Source organism: Clytia hemisphaerica, unplaced genomic scaffold (genome assembly GCF_902728285.1).
Source record: "Clytia hemisphaerica strain Z4C2 unplaced genomic scaffold, Clytia hemisphaerica genome assembly, whole genome shotgun sequence".
In the NCBI taxonomy this organism is placed as follows: Eukaryota; Metazoa; Cnidaria; class Hydrozoa; order Leptothecata; family Clytiidae; genus Clytia; species Clytia hemisphaerica.
In genome coordinates, this window is record NW_027103852.1 from 802043 (window position 1) to 817636 (window position 15594).

The 15594-nt window shown below is 36.0% G+C and overlaps 1 protein-coding gene across 1 annotated transcript; it reads left to right on the forward strand.

Annotated features, from left to right (window-relative positions):
• Positions 1-594: 594 nt before the first annotated feature.
• LOC136807944 (adhesion G protein-coupled receptor L3-like) lies at positions 595-13903 on the forward strand. The gene is made up of 18 exons (XM_067064569.1): positions 595-844; positions 2797-2931; positions 3172-4200; positions 4668-4777; positions 5119-5193; positions 5592-5724; positions 6065-6220; positions 6425-6482; positions 6833-6932; positions 7583-7759; positions 8168-8277; positions 8651-8756; positions 9459-9676; positions 11654-11720; positions 12408-12484; positions 12733-12859; positions 13125-13166; positions 13480-13903. The coding sequence occupies exons 2-18, from the start codon at positions 2892-2894 to the stop codon at positions 13585-13587; spliced, it is 2733 nt and encodes a 910-aa protein (XP_066920670.1). The 5' UTR covers positions 595-844; positions 2797-2891; the 3' UTR covers positions 13588-13903.
• Positions 13904-15594: the final 1691 nt, after the last annotated feature.

Here is a 15594-nt window from a genome sequence, read left to right on the forward strand (position 1 = left end):
AACCAAATCAAATAAGAGCCTGTAAAAACTCCATCTCGTCTCCATGACTTTATTTAAGCTTTTCTCTCTTAACTAAGGGCTTGAAAATTTGAACAATTTTTCGGTCAAGTTTATTGTTGGAACAACTTGCATTTGTGCTTGAGTTCTTATACTTTCGATTTTGATTATTAATCTCAGATTTTTATCCCGTTTTTGAAATGGTAACAGATCGGTATTTTGACTTTACAGCGTCGTTCTTCATGTAGTTCTAATAACATTTTATTGGATATCAAACTAGTCCAATTAAAGAAAATGAATAAGATATTGAACAAAATTATAGATTATAACTAACATCATAACGGCTTTCTTTTAAGTGTGGACGTCAAAAACTTTCGATATCGTAGGAGTAAAAACAAATTTAATAAGATTAGAAAATCGATAAAAGTTAAAGAAGCAGCAGAGAAGGTATGAGTACTTGCATAATTTTATGTTATCATTGATAAATTATCATATGCTTTGTGTAAGCCAAAACCACAGTGTTCAATGTTAATGATAACAGAGCTTTATACTAGTTCGAGTAAAGAAAACTATTTTTAAGTTGATTTCATAAAGTTTCATAGTGTACTCTTGATGGATGGCATGAAATTATCTTAAATCGTTTTATTTACTCAAACTAGTGATAAATTATCATATTAACGTTCAAAATAGCTCTCTTAGGGGTAAAGTGATATTTCACTTCCTAGATTTTGCAATTACATTTCTTACATGTATCTATTTTTTGACAGATTTTGATTTTCTAAGAGAGCAGAGGAAACAAGAATTCAATCTCAAATAATCAATCTATCACTCACACCATAGACTACTAGTAAGTAAAAGCTTGTCTGGACAAAGGATTAGTTGGAAAGAAAATTGACAAAATACGTTAATACGTTAAATACATTACGTATCAAAAAGCTCTGAATTTTTTAAGTCAATAGGCGTGTCCAATTGTAGCAACAGTTTATACTCTCCAATTCGATCTTCTACTATTCGATACGCTCCATTACAGTAGACTTCCGGTTACTCGAAGCTCCAAGGGGGTAAGAACTCACTTCGAATAACCGGGAGTTCGAAATTTAAACTTTGGCTTATTTGAGCAATATACCCCCTTCTCACAGACCTGGTAGGATTTTCTCAGCCAGTGGAAAGATACATAATATTTTGCAGTGAGATTGGTTTATTTGATTATTTTCAGTGGGGAGGATGATTTTCCACCGGGGACGATATTCTGGCCAATTTTTCCAGTGGAAAGTGTTCCAAGTGGGTCTGTGAGAAAGGGAATGAAGGGAATACCAATCAAAGATACTAGACAACCACTCATTTCTGGTGATATTTAAGCTATTTAAATCCAGTTATAATGGACTCATCTCCTACTTCCTTCCTTGTGACAAGAATTAATGACCAGGCCTTGAGAAAAATATTGTCTAGCAATCATATTTGGAGGTGTTTAAGGATGCATTAGTGCCGTGCGTTAGTTACAGTTGAAAAAATATTGTATAATTTGCACGCTTTTTTTATAAGAATGGTTTTTTCCCAATTCATCATGGATATTAATAACTTTTATGGGAACAAATCATCCTAAAATGTTTTTACGATGTTCTTTTAAGTTAGAATCCAAATTCAACCTAAATTTAAAATTAATATATGTACCTGAAGCATAAATCTTTTGTGAAAGTATTGGATAGAGCCTTACTGGGGATGATTGGCAATTTAAAGTTACATTTGCTATAATGCTCTAAAAATGACATTCTTTAGTCCAGTTGCCATATTACATGATGGTGTTATGATATTCTTGTGGAGTTCATTCTTGTTGAAAAAAGCGTATTTTAAAATTAGTTTATTTGCTCAATCAATCTTGCAGACAGACTCGTATATTTTTTTCCTCTAGATGTTTAGAAATGGTTTCACTTTTGCTTAATCCATTTTTTGTCAGAGTTTTCATTTAGTTTTTATTTTTGTGTCATGGAGATTTGTCTGCAGGCGTTAAATCCTTGTTAAAGCTTACTCTTAGGTTCCAAATAAACCCCCCGGACCTTATTAGGACCCCCCCGTTTATTAATCTCTAAGAAGATTTTCAGCTTTCAAAGAGAAGGCCCCTTATTTTGCTCTAAATAGCCTGATTTTAGCCTATTTTTACCTTATTTTTGGGTTTCAGAAGTACATTTTCCAACCCCCCCCCCGGCAATTAGGCCCCCCCCCCCCCCCCGTTTATTTGGAACCTAAGAGTACGACCCTTCAATTACTTTCCATAGATGGGTCTTTAAGTTAGTGAGAAAAATTGTTGTAATCTACAAATATTTAATTTATTGTAAAAGGTGGCTGAAAATGTTGGCTGATTTACACCACTCTGGTATGAATTAAACGGAATTCTAAGCTTGTTAAAGTTGAGAACGATTTCACATTGATGATTTTATATTTTTTACAGATAACTTGGGGGAAAGGGAAATTTGGGGGGAAAAGTTATCTACTTTATGCATATCAGTAAAAGAATTTCTATCAATATTTATCCCCACATTTTCCATATATGTTGGTTTTTTCAATATCAGTAATAATGCATTTCAAAATGTTGTGATATATAATGAACTTTTATTCTCTTCCCAAAAAGTTTCGCCAAAAAAACAACGACAAGGTTCTTGAGGTTCGCTTTAAAATATCAAAAATTAACACGTTCCTGTTATTCCAAATTTTCTTTGAGTTTTCCTAAATAGCTAAATAACTCTACAAGACTCGATAACTGAATCAGGGAACATAGTATTTGAATGTTTTTGTTTGTTTCAGCTCGAACCGAAATTCAGATGAAATTTGACACACGTGTATAGTACTAAATTCTTGCTACAGCAATTTTTGGGTCGCGAAGTTCCATCAGACTTGAAATGTGGCTTAACAAACTGCTTTTATCATTTTTGGTTTTAGGTAAGAGTAAAATTTAATGTCTTCTTAAGCATCAATCTTCCATTTTTGGTAGTATTGATATCTCCAGGTTTAGGTCATACAAGAGCCGCAAAGATACAGATAAGATAAATTTTATAATATTGCAGAACGATAGTAAGAATGCGAAAATGCTGTCAGTCATTCTTAAATTCGATTTGCTACAGATCTATTTAATGTCATTCTTGATAGGGATTATTCAAGTTTGAATAAATATTTTTTCAGGACAATGTTTACAAGAAAGTAATGGATCTCATATTCCTTTACCTACAACTCGCCACTCAACTCGCTCGACTCGCCAAACGACGCCAATTTACTCCCATCCAAGAACCTTGAAAACTTCTCCATTAACAACGTTAAAATGGACACGTTACAAGAGATCTTCTCGCGCCACGAGCTTGAAATCTACTAGACATACAACATTGAGATCCACCCGCGCAACGACTTTAAGGTCTACGCAATTTAGAAATGCAAAGTGGACTAGAAGATTGACTCGACGAACAGCAAGACTAAGATCTACCTTAAGATCAACTAGAAAACCAACTTCGAGTTTTTCTCGAGCAACACCGCCAAAATCGACTCGAAGACCGACGCCGAGATTTACCCGTTCTACCACCTTAAAATCAACACGAAACCCAGTTCCTAGATCAACACATGCAACACCGCTAAAATCGACTAGAAAACCAGCTCCGAGATCAACTCGTTCAACACCACTAAAATCGACTAGAAAACCAACTCCTAGATCAACTCATGCAACACCACTAAAATCGACTAGAAAACCAACTCCGAGATCAACTCGAGGAACACCGCTAAAATCAACTAGAAAACAGACTCCAAGATCTACTCGAGAAACAACTCTCAGATCGACTCAAGCTTCGACATTAAAATCACATAAACAACCTTCTCCGAGGTCCACTCCAGAAACAACTCTCAAATCGACTCGAGCTTCAACATTAAAATCGACCAAGCAATCTCCTCCGAGATCTTCTCGAGCAACGCCGCTAAAAACGACCAAGCAACCTCGAACTACAATACTAAGATCTACAAAACGTGTGACACCAAAATCAACGCTAGAACCATCGATCCAACCAACAGGCACTGTATCGTCGAGATCAACAAAGCCGAAAAGACCAAACAAGTCAACAAGCCCTACCAAAAGACTCACAACTAGTTATGCCGAGAATAAGAAACAACTGGCTGATAAAACCACAAAAACGCCAAATGGCAGGAATGAAAGACGTTCTCCGCAAGTTGGTAGGAAAATTTATTCTAAGTAGTACACTATGCATTTTAATGTTCAGACGTCACGGTTTAGCATCGCTTCGGTATGGCTTTTGTTACGGATATTTGGTTCTGGAACAAATTTAGAGCAGTTCCGTTCCGACCAAATAGTGAACTGTTTCGATCCGTTTTGCATTGTAACATCTTTGTAACGTTTTTGAGGTTGACACTAATAAAATTTTTGTATCAACACAGTGTCCAAACAATTTTATTCTCTTAAAGTCACTACTCAAATATCACCAAACCGTAAACAAAGCTCTTCTAACGTTGAAGATTAACCGCTAGCTTTCACTTATCTCTTATTGCGTAATGGGATATTCCAGAAATAATCTGTGTACACCTTATTTTTAGGAGCTGTGACACCAAAGATGGTCTCATCGCTTTACTCATAAAACAGATTGATCGAACTTCGATTCCATCTACATTTTTTATTTTAACAGATGCAGAGATTCGAAGCCATCCAGTGTTCAACGTTTCAGTGCAAGAAGGGCTACAGAATTTGAGATCGACGTTGAATGATTTGAATTCGACTGATGGGAATATTATAAGTGTAAGAAATTCTTTTGCAGTTTTTTATGTTTCTAAATTGACGCCATAATACGCCGTTCGGTCCTTTACAGCCCTTTACTGTATGATGTGCTTATATGTGTAGACATTTGACACGTCGAATCCTGTTTAAGTCAAATTCGAACCCTTTGTTGGAGGCGTGATGCAATGTTGTAATATAGTAGACCTTTGATTTTGCTACATGCGAAAATTATATTGTAGTCAATATTGTATTTCTCTATATCTGCTATTAGAACAATGCTATAAGAACACAAGGCGGGGACACAAGGCTAAAATTTTCTTGTGATAATTTCAAAACCGAGTAATGATCACTTTTATTTGTAGGGTTTCGTACAAAATGCGTCAGTTTTATTGGCTAAAACACAGATGGAAAATGAGGAGGATCTGGACTCAAAATCGGTATGCTTTTCATGCTTTTTCGGCTTAGACCCTTCCCATAAACTGGAATATTTATCAGGAAGTTTTCATACTCTTTAGGGAAATCTCATCTAGCAATACATCCCCATCGAAAATAAAATGATTGAAATTTTTGAGCAAAATTAACCAAATGGCTTCTTGACCTAAAGACAATATATTTGTAGTTCGAATTCTGATGAACATCTTTATTTTATTTGAGTGGTAAATTTCCCACGGGGCACTGGGACAGAGGTGCGATTGAATGATACTGGACTTTATATTTATACTGGAGATTTACAAACTGATTATTTTCTTCTTTTTCCTTAAGGGGCCAGTGCCGTAAAAAATCGTTAATAACCCCGTCAAGTGTCCAAGTAAAATTCTTACTTTCTAAACCATAGGAACATGATGAGGGGATTGAAATTATTCAAACCTTAGAGAAGCTTGGTGAACAAGTTTCAGGGCTACTTGAAAGAGAATTGGAAAAAGGAGACGAAGACAGAGCTGATATTCAAATTTGGTCATACTACCTTGGTAACAATTAACTAAACTCGTGGTAAAAGGGTCAAAATGCCGTTTTCCTCAAAGAGTAATATCTTTTGAAGCAGAAACCTTTGCTTTTTCATGATATTTTTGGAATCCACGTGGAGCGTCGATTGAGATACAATTCTTAGGCATTTGAAGCAATCTTTCGATTCCAAGAGGTCAAATTTTCAATTTCTGGGAAGCGCTCGGTAATCGTGTTAAAGTAGTCTAGTTTTAAGAAAATTTATTAGAATGAAAATTTTAACCAACCAAATTTTTTATTCATCCAAATTTCTTCGTTTCGACATCTTCACTATCGTTTATATTTTTTTAATTTTCATTCTTGTAGTTTTTGGAGTAGCAGTGGCTAAACCAGTCTCATTCGAGGGATATACCTTCCCTAATACGACACAAATTAATAATCAAAGTTACGGAGTGGAGGGGAACAGTATCAATTTACCGACCAATATTTTCAAATACACAAACCTAACACAGCAAAATTATTGTGAGTTCCTGGATATTGTTCTAAGATTTTATTCACAGTTTTTATATGAAGATAAATAAAATTGGGATTTAACCGCTTAACTTTTGTATCTGAACCAAGACCCCTTAAGGGTTAAATGTTTTCTGCTATCGATCACGAGTTCCCAACACCTAAAACTTTAGACAGTGTTGATATGATATTATTTTGTATTTTGCTCTGCCACAGCTCGTATCATATCTTTGGCATATAACCCAACTAAGCAAATGCTGAATGCAACTTCAAGGTAAGTGGTAAACTTTAAAGGTATATGGATTTTGATGGGCACAGGATAATAAATCAGATCATTACTTACAGTTAAAGAAACTGATTTCTCGATAAATTTCTCCCCTCCATTCAAAGTACCTTAAACGAAGAAATATAATTTCGCGGTCTTTTCACAAATCCGCGAAATTGAATTCCGCGAAACACAAATATTCTCAGGATTTAAAAAATCACCTCTGAAATTATTCTTTTTAGGGCAAAATAGCCCAAATTGTAAACAAAAAACTCTCTCAACCGCGAAATTAAATTCCGCGAAAATTTCTTCCCTTAGGATATACAAGTATAACAACCTGAAATCTTAAATTCTTTTAGAGGAAGAAAAGTTGGTGGTGGAAAGATCATATCAACATCAATTCATCCACCAATCGTTCAGGCATTGTCTGGCAACGACCAAATCATCATCACTTTAGAGGTAAACCTCTATTTTATCATAGCTCAAGAAAAATCGTCATTTTTGATAATCTTTCTCATTAATGTCGGCTTGAAAAATGTTTCATCAGGGGAAGTTTCGTTACTTACCTAAAAAGTTTCTTCTTTAAACGAAGGTGTACTTTAGTGGGATTAAATTTCGCTGGTTTTACGGATTTGGCTGTAATCCGCGAAATTAAGTCCCAATAGAAATTCGGAAAGGCGTTATCCACGAAATAATTACTTTTAAAATGTTTACTGGCATCAAAGAAGCGCTGATAATGCGTATTTCGACCACCAACATGAATAATTATGCGTAAAAAGGCACAAAGTCGTGAAAATATTGTCTCTCTATAGTGCCATCCGCGAAATTAAGTCCCCGTGAAATTTTAGCATTTTGTTAATGAGTTCAACCGCGAAATTTAATCCCCTCGCAAATTTATCCCATTAAAGTACTAGATATACTAGCATTTCATGAGGCTAAACACAAGGTGCAGACACCTGCTTACAAAGAAACATGATCTACAGATATTATATAAATCGACTCTCCGCTATTCCATTTTTTTTCATTTTCGGTGGTACCCCATTGTTCGACTTAAGTTTGACCATCTTGCCTTACCTTAACTACAGTTAAGTAATTGATTTCATATTCAGACCATGGACGAGCAATCGAACGCAGAATGTGTTTATTGGAACTATACAACGAATAATCACAAAGGTGGATGGTCGAACTTTGGATGTCAACTCGACCCAGACTCTTCAAATGAGACGCATGCTGTTTGCGTTTGTAACCATTTGACCGATTTCTCAGTACTGATAGACGTTGCTGGTGTAAGTATAGCCTAATCTTTCTTGTTGACTTTTTAAGCGATAGATAAAGTTTGACTACAGCTTTAATATTATTTGTCAATATACTCTCGAGTATTGTTGGCATCGACAATAATTGCCATGTAAATGGATTTTGAAGGAAATTTAATTTTTCCAACGTTAAATGTGTTCCACATACGATTTTTGTTGCAACATATTAACATTTACTCCAATCTAGTGAAGACAATTTTTAAACGGGGTGCAAATTCCAGAGAAGATTTCTTTTCGAGCGCTTAAAAAGTGCCTTTCCGAGAAATTACCAACCACGATTGGAGTCTATGCCCGATTGAACCGCCTCTGTGGGTGCTACCGAACGGGGTGGTCATTGATATCTTTGATTTCTGGTGATTTCTATAGTATTTCTTCCTTCAGAATGATTTGGACGAGAGGAATAAATTGGCGTTGGAAATGATCACAAAGATTGGATGTAGTATCTCTATATTCTTTTTGTTTGTTACCATGGCGATTATCTTATTATTCAGGTAAGCCGTGATTTCAGCTGAGAACAATTTATGAATGACAACCATCTAAAATTTCTTTTCTCAAACTTTTTGTTCCAGTAAAGAGGCAGAACTTCTTCTTTCAGAAGTTCTGGAACTTTTAAGCTACTTTAAGACTAAGGGTAGAGTTCTACAGGTTCTAGGGTTGTTGGTTCGACCCTCTGCTGGATTTTACAAATTAGATTAATAACTTATAATGACTCTTTGCTTAGTGAACAGTAATTTCAATAATGATTGGTGCCTTTACCCGGTTTGGTAGCTATCGATAAACAGGCCTTAAGGTTGTCTTTACATACTTTTAAAGCCTTTTTCGCAAAATGTTGTATGGTAAACCTTGTATTTGGTTTTCATTTAGAAATATTCGCAAGCAGTTCCGTTATCGAATCCACTTTCACCTTTCATTAGCATTATCTCTGGCCAACATTGCATTTCTTTTGAACGAAGTGGCTCTTGCAAATCATGTAAGTATCTCATTAGGTGTTGACATGGGATTTATTTGGTCCATCAAAATGGCGCACTTCTTTAAAGGTTTTGTTTTTAAATAGGAGTGATATCGTTTGCGTACTCATCAATTTTAATTCACAAGCTTTTTCACATTGGATTGACAAAGATGTGGAGCAAGATACGTCAGACACTGTCCTGATATGAAATATGTGTCTGATATGAATATGGGACACTTATGTAAAAATAAAACCTTTAAGTTTAAGCAGAGGCCTTTTTCGTTAAACCTAACATATTTCGATTTATGGTAGTGATCCTGAAATTACACTTAACTTTCAATGTAACTTGAATCTTTAACGACTAAATGACGTTATCTAAAACTCAGTATTTCGCACTACAGGCCCGCCGGCGGAAGCGGAGAGACTGAGGAGACTTCAACCTCCCCACTTTTCAGCAAATGATACTGTTTTCTCAAATTCCGAGTGGCTTTTATCTCATTTTAAGCCTTCAGCCTCCGCACTTTAACGGTTGTTCCGCCGGGCCTGTACTATGATATATTATTTGAGATACCCTCTGCTACAGAGTATTCTCTTCACAAGCTCCCCATGTCTCGAAAAATTTGCTTGTCCTTTGTACATTTGTGTTATAGAGCTGCAAATTTTGCAAATTTGAATATGCTCTTGAACTTTACTGTAAAAAACATGTTTTTATATACTATACAGGAGGGTTGCTTGGTCGTATCCATTGTCACATTTTATTTTTACATGGCTGCATTCTTTTGGATGTTATGTGAAGGGATTTTTATTTGGCGTGCTTTAGTGAGTGTGTTCACGGAAAAGGATCGTTTCGCGGCCTACATGTTGATTGGCTGGGGCACGCCATGTATCATAGTTACCATAACAACTGCAATCAAATATGATAATATGACCAGTGAAAATTTGTAAGTATAGTAAATTTTCTAATAAGCGGTCCCTCTACAAAAAGCGGGCATTACTTTATTCCCTTCTAACTTCTCTTATTAATACTCTTTAATAACGAGCGCACTGCTGACTCTGATAGTGCCCACCAATTTGAGATCAGATACTCTCTTATCGTTTTATAATATTTACCTTAATCATCATCTTTCGACCGCGGTCGAGATGATGGATTCCACCCTCTGGCGCCAAGAATCGCGGTCGCGCATGGCAGTCTCCAGGTCACTATAATGAAGTCCAGTGTCCCTGCTAACTGCGTCAGTAAAAGTTAACTTTCTCGATCTTTGAACCAGCCGCTTGGGTTTCCAGAGTAAGAGAGAGGAGATGACTTCTGTGGATGCACGAAGGCAATGACCAGCAAACTGAACACGTCTAGCCTTTAAGATGTTTGAGATAGGCTTAATCGAACCATAGATGGTGTTTTTAGTGGGATGATCGCACCAGGAAAGTTTTTTAACTCTTCTTAGAAGGTGTGTGTATGTTCCATCGAGTTGTTTTTCTAATTTTACGTGTGAAGGACCACGTTTCCGAACCATAAAGAAGGATAGGTTCTATGGTGGATTTAAAAACTTTAATCTTAAGGTTAGAGTCAAGAAGAGAAGATGTCCAAATTTTGTGTAGTTTGTTACACGCACTCCAGTGCTTTGCGAATCTTAAAATCTTTTTCAGATGACGAAATATAGGAGCCTAAGTATTTGTAATCGTCAACTTTCTTTAATTTGATTCCTGCAACAGTTCTGATACTTTCAGAAGGATCAATGGGATTGAGACTGAAAAACTCGGTTTTTGATTCGTTAAGATGTAAGCCTATGGAATTTGCAGCCGATTCTAGTGCATTTAGTAATTTTTGAGCGTCTGAAAGCTTAGAACTGGTTAGAGCTATATCATCAGCAAAGTCTGTATCAGTGAGATAAGTCGCTGGACTACGAGGCCCAAGTTTATGTTCAAGTAGAAAACCACATTGTGAGATTTTATCAACAGAAACACGCATGATGTAATCTACAACTAAAATAAAAAGAAACGGGGCGAGGGTATCACCTTGCAAGATACCTGCTAAGATGGGAAAAGTATCAGTCTCGCCGTCTGTAGTCTGGATAGAAGATTTGGTGTCTGTATAAAGAAGCTTGGAATGGCATTAATGATTTTCAAGGGAATGCCATATAGTGAGAGGATATCAAACATTTTATCTCGATCAACTGAATCGAAAGCTTTTTTAAAGTCAACAAATACAAGTATAGCGTCGAGATTGAAATTCCTGGCTTCTTCAAGTATGCGACGAAGGGATAGGATTTGTGTTAGTGTGGAGCGCCCACTACGAAAACCATTTTGGTTTTTACGAAGAATGGGTTCGACTTTAGACCTAATCCTATTGAGTAAAAGTTTGTTGTAAATCTTGGCCGATATTGGAAGAAGAGATATACCACGATAGTTAGTAGCAAGAGTGAGGTCTCCCTTTTTCAGAACAGGAATGATATGAGATTTTAGCCAATGATTTGTGCAAACATTTTCTTCGAACGCGATATTACAGAGATTAAGAAGGAAACTGTGGAAGTTTTCGTCTTTCCAGATACCTCTTACCTTAATACCATTGGTACTTTAACTTGATGGGATTAGTTTAGCTGACAACCATGTTGTAAAAAAGGTCTTCTGGTTGTACAGTAGAGATTCCATAACTGGAACCTCTATAACTCGAATGTATCTTTAATCCTAACTTTAATTCGGTCAAGTTTTCTCGTCCCTTCAGCCAACAAACCCCTGAACACTAATCTCCATAACTCTTAATTTCCAAATCTTGAACAAATTTTGTGTCCCCTGTGCGTGTTCAAGTTATGTAGACCCGTATATCATTTCCTACGGCGAGTCTGGCTTGCAAACTTTCTCTTGCTACATCTGATTCTGTTACTTGACCAAAAGAATTAAATCAGTTTTAAATTCCTTTCCAGCTGTTGGTTACCGTTGGAAGATGGTGTTTTGATGAGTTTTGTGGTCCCTGCCATCGTTGTCATATTTGTGAGTGTAATTATTACAGAGCTTTGCCTGTACCAGACGTGCACGGCTCTTTTCTCGACACTTCCATCTGTAACTTTTTAAAAATATCCTCAAGGATTATGGGGATTGACGTCACTTGAAGTCATCGGTTCCGTTTCGCTCCGAAACAAAATGAAGCCATTTTATTGGTCAGAAGTAACATAAAACTTGAATTTAGCCGATAGAATGGATTCATTTCGTTTCGGAGCGAAATGGAACCGCGTAGCGTGTGAACGTAGTCTTAATGGACATCATTCCCAATTAAATAAAAAACACGTAAAACATAATCCACATAGGATAAGGCTCTGCTTTATCTGGATATTTCTACCTTAGAGTATTAGAGGTAATATATGCTGGGTGTTCATAGTCCTGATACTGAAAGTTTTTATATGTAGGTGTATTATAGGTTGTCGAACTAACTCAGTTGAAAATACTCAACACTTTTTTCTGCACTGCTCTATATATTCCCATGCGAGACAATCTCTGTTCGACAAACTAGAAGGCTTAGGTATTGTTTTTCTCCCACTAAACCCTTCTTATTTTTGTTGGCTTTTATTATATGGTAGATTTTACAAGCGATTTCAGAATAGATGCTACAAACATACGATCCCTAAGCAATCTCAAGTGTAAAGAAAACTTTAACCCAGGTTATTTATCATTCTGTCACAGGCAAATTTGATCATTCTATCGGTGACATTGAAGATTGCTGGTAAACATGCAGAAAAGATGGACCAATCGTCTACACTGTAAGAATGTTTATGTTTCTATGTTTACATCATATTCCAAATCCTTCTTACAATAAAAGGATTGTATCTTTTCTAACTCAAACGATCAATATTTTCTTAGCAGCCTGACATACAAATAACCCTCCATTTCCCCATTCTACTCCCCCCTCCCCCAAGAAATTGCCTGTTTTTTAGTATCGATTTCCAAAGTTTGTCATCTTTCTTATAAATGTTAAATTTGTCATCAGTTATATTGTTTTCTTACTCAGAGCCATGGCAAGAATGACTTTACTATTGCTGCCGATCTTTGGAGCCACATGGTTATTTGGTGTACTGGCGATCAATAACGAGACACTGTTCTTCAAATATATATTCACCATACTCAACACTCTACAGGTAAAGGCCCAATGGTGGCTCCCTAGTCTTGGCTTTTAGACTACCATTCTTTCAACACTGAAAATAGGGTTTCTATGAAATTGTTGTACTTTTATAAAGGGAAATTGAAGATGATATAGCATGTATCATATATCTACTTTTAACCAAGAAGTCTGAAACACCATCATAAGTACTGGACTAACTTTTGTTTGACCTGACATTTTACACTACATATGAAAGAAGGAAGATATCCGATATTTTGAAATAATTTTGTTTTCATTTTCAGGGTTTGTTTATATTCATGGTTTACATTGTCCTAAGCAAGGAGGTAAGATTCGTCATAACCTTACCTAGTCCCTCTGAAAGATAGATCCAGTTATTTGACGGGAAACATCTTACAAATTTACACCTTTATCTCATTTCCAAATGGTAATTTATAGTCAGTGTGGATGGAAATTCCCAACAAGATCCCAATGGTGATCCCTAAAAGCCAGTAAGGATAGCTTTGAAAGACTTTGGATTTCATTTCTGATTAGATGAGATTACTACTGCAGTTCCAATGGTATGATGTTAAGGTTGAAGGGAATTTTTCTCAGCAGGTAAGAAGGGGATTGATTTGCTTTACTATTATTTTCTTTTAGACACGACTTGAGATCAAGAAACGTCTATCTAATCCATATGCTCTCGGTAAATCACAAACTGGCATTACTAACCCAACATTCAGTGCATCTCAAACCAAAGAAAAATGAGTTTACCATTAACGTTGTGAAGTGTAGGAAGGTAGTAAAGGCCGACAAATCAACGGTATAATTGGTTAACATATACAAGCTATTGTTACAAATATACTTTAACGTTAGATGTAAAAGTAGTACACAAAAAATGGACAAAAAAAGTTGACCCAGGGCTTTTTCCCGTCCAATCTATTTATTAACATTAGGTGGGTGATGTTGAACATCATGTGACAGCTTGCTTAACTAACAAACAATACTACTCTTAGGTTCCAAATAAACGGCCCCCCCCCCCGCTTGTTAATTTTTCGAAAATTTTCCAACCCCCCCCCCCCCGGACCTTATTAGGACCTCCCTATTAATCTCGAAGAATATTTTCAGCTGTCAAAGAGAAGGCCCCTTATTTTGCTCTAAATAGCCTGATTTTAGCATATTTTTACCTTATTTTTGGGTTTCAGAAGTACAATTTCCAACCCCTCCCGGCAATTAGGTCCCCCCCGTTTATTAAAATCTAGTAAATTTTCCACCCCCCCCCCCCCCCCCCCCGTTTATTCGAACCCCCCGTTTATTTGGAACCCAAGAGTAATTTTAGATAGTAAATAAAGGTTTGAAAAAATATTAACCTTTGAGTTACTCTCTCTACTTCGAACCTTTATAATTCAAAGAAGATTCTTCGTTCCTCGAATATCGAATTAGAGAGACTCAACTGTTGTCAACATTGAGGTGTACACTCATTTTTTTTATAAGCATAACGTTTACAAGCATACTGAAGCTCAAATTTCCAAAAAAAATACGCATATGCTAAGCATAGCTTGAGGCTCAGCCAAAATTTTTTTTAGAATCATAATTTCCAAAACTTCAGAAGTGTCAAGAAGTGTACCAGATTGTTTTTTAAACATGAACACACAACTATAAAGATTCGAAATTATATGGTTAACATTTGAAAACAATAGAATGTCTTCATTTTTCTCAAGATTAAAGAGGGTAGAATTTGCGAATATTTTTACCCCCCCCTCCCCGCTTCATAATTTTTTTACCAAGCATAGGGTTAAGCATAAGTCGAGGCTCAAAATTGAGCTTTACTTAAGCATAGTGAGCTTCAGCTAAAATTAACCGTATGCTTATAAAACAAAATGAGTGTATGAGTAGACGAATGAGCTAGTTAAAGCAGGGCTTTCTGGTTCATTCTTCGTCTAATGGAGATATTGAGCGTACCTCAAAAACTATTTTAAAATATTCTTAAAAAGGTTCTTTTTTGTAGAAATAAGTAAAATTTATTTAAAGCTATATAAATATAATTTAAAATTTAAGGTATATATACAATTTTTAACTAAAATGTTTTCTATTGAATTTCAATAATTATTTCCCGGGCTAATTATTTTTGTTCGAAAGTTTGAAATTCTTCCATCAAGACCTCATATTCCTTTTTCAACGATTTCAAATTGTCCTGTACTTCATAAATGCGTTTCCAGCCTAAATCTGTATCATCTGGATTTCCTAAAATTCCATCTATGCCAAATTTAGAGTTATTTTCTTCTGGGAATGCGACTTTGTCTACTCTGAAGTTTTCATCTTCAATAATTTTTTTGTATTCGTCAGTTTCTTTTAGTTTAGGATCGCTTCGTTTAATTTTTAATTTTCGTGCTAGGCTGTCGATCTTTTGATCAGAACTCCACCAGTCTTTCGGGCCACCTTTAAAAGCTTGTTCTGACCAATCATGAATGACCATTGTTGAAGGATTGAATACTGGTTGATTACAGGCGTTCCTTAAATTAATCAAGTATTGTTGAGCTGTAAATTCAACCGGTCGTCTTGTAATCGTTTCAGCATTATTCCACAGATGTTCATCAATATGCATAGAATTGAAAATTTCTTCATTGGTCCATGGTGGGAAATCAGTGAATAATGGCCTCCGATTGACCTCGCGGACAGTCTCTAACTCGTAAGTCTGATTAACAACCTTTGTACGACTCCATAGAAACTCATATGGTCTATGAAAAGCATCGAAATGGCGCTTAAGTCTTTGAG

Excerpts from the sequence above, each read along its gene's own strand:
- LOC136807944 (XM_067064569.1), top strand. The coding sequence starts at position 2,892 with ATGTGGCTTAACAAACTGCTTTTATCATTTTTGGTTTTAG. Across the intron at positions 5,725-6,064 it reads AATTTGGTCATACTACCTTG|TTTTTGGAGTAGCAGTGGCT; the intron begins GTAACAATTAAC and ends TCATTCTTGTAG. Across the intron at positions 6,221-6,424 it reads CCTAACACAGCAAAATTATT|CTCGTATCATATCTTTGGCA; the intron begins GTGAGTTCCTGG and ends GCTCTGCCACAG.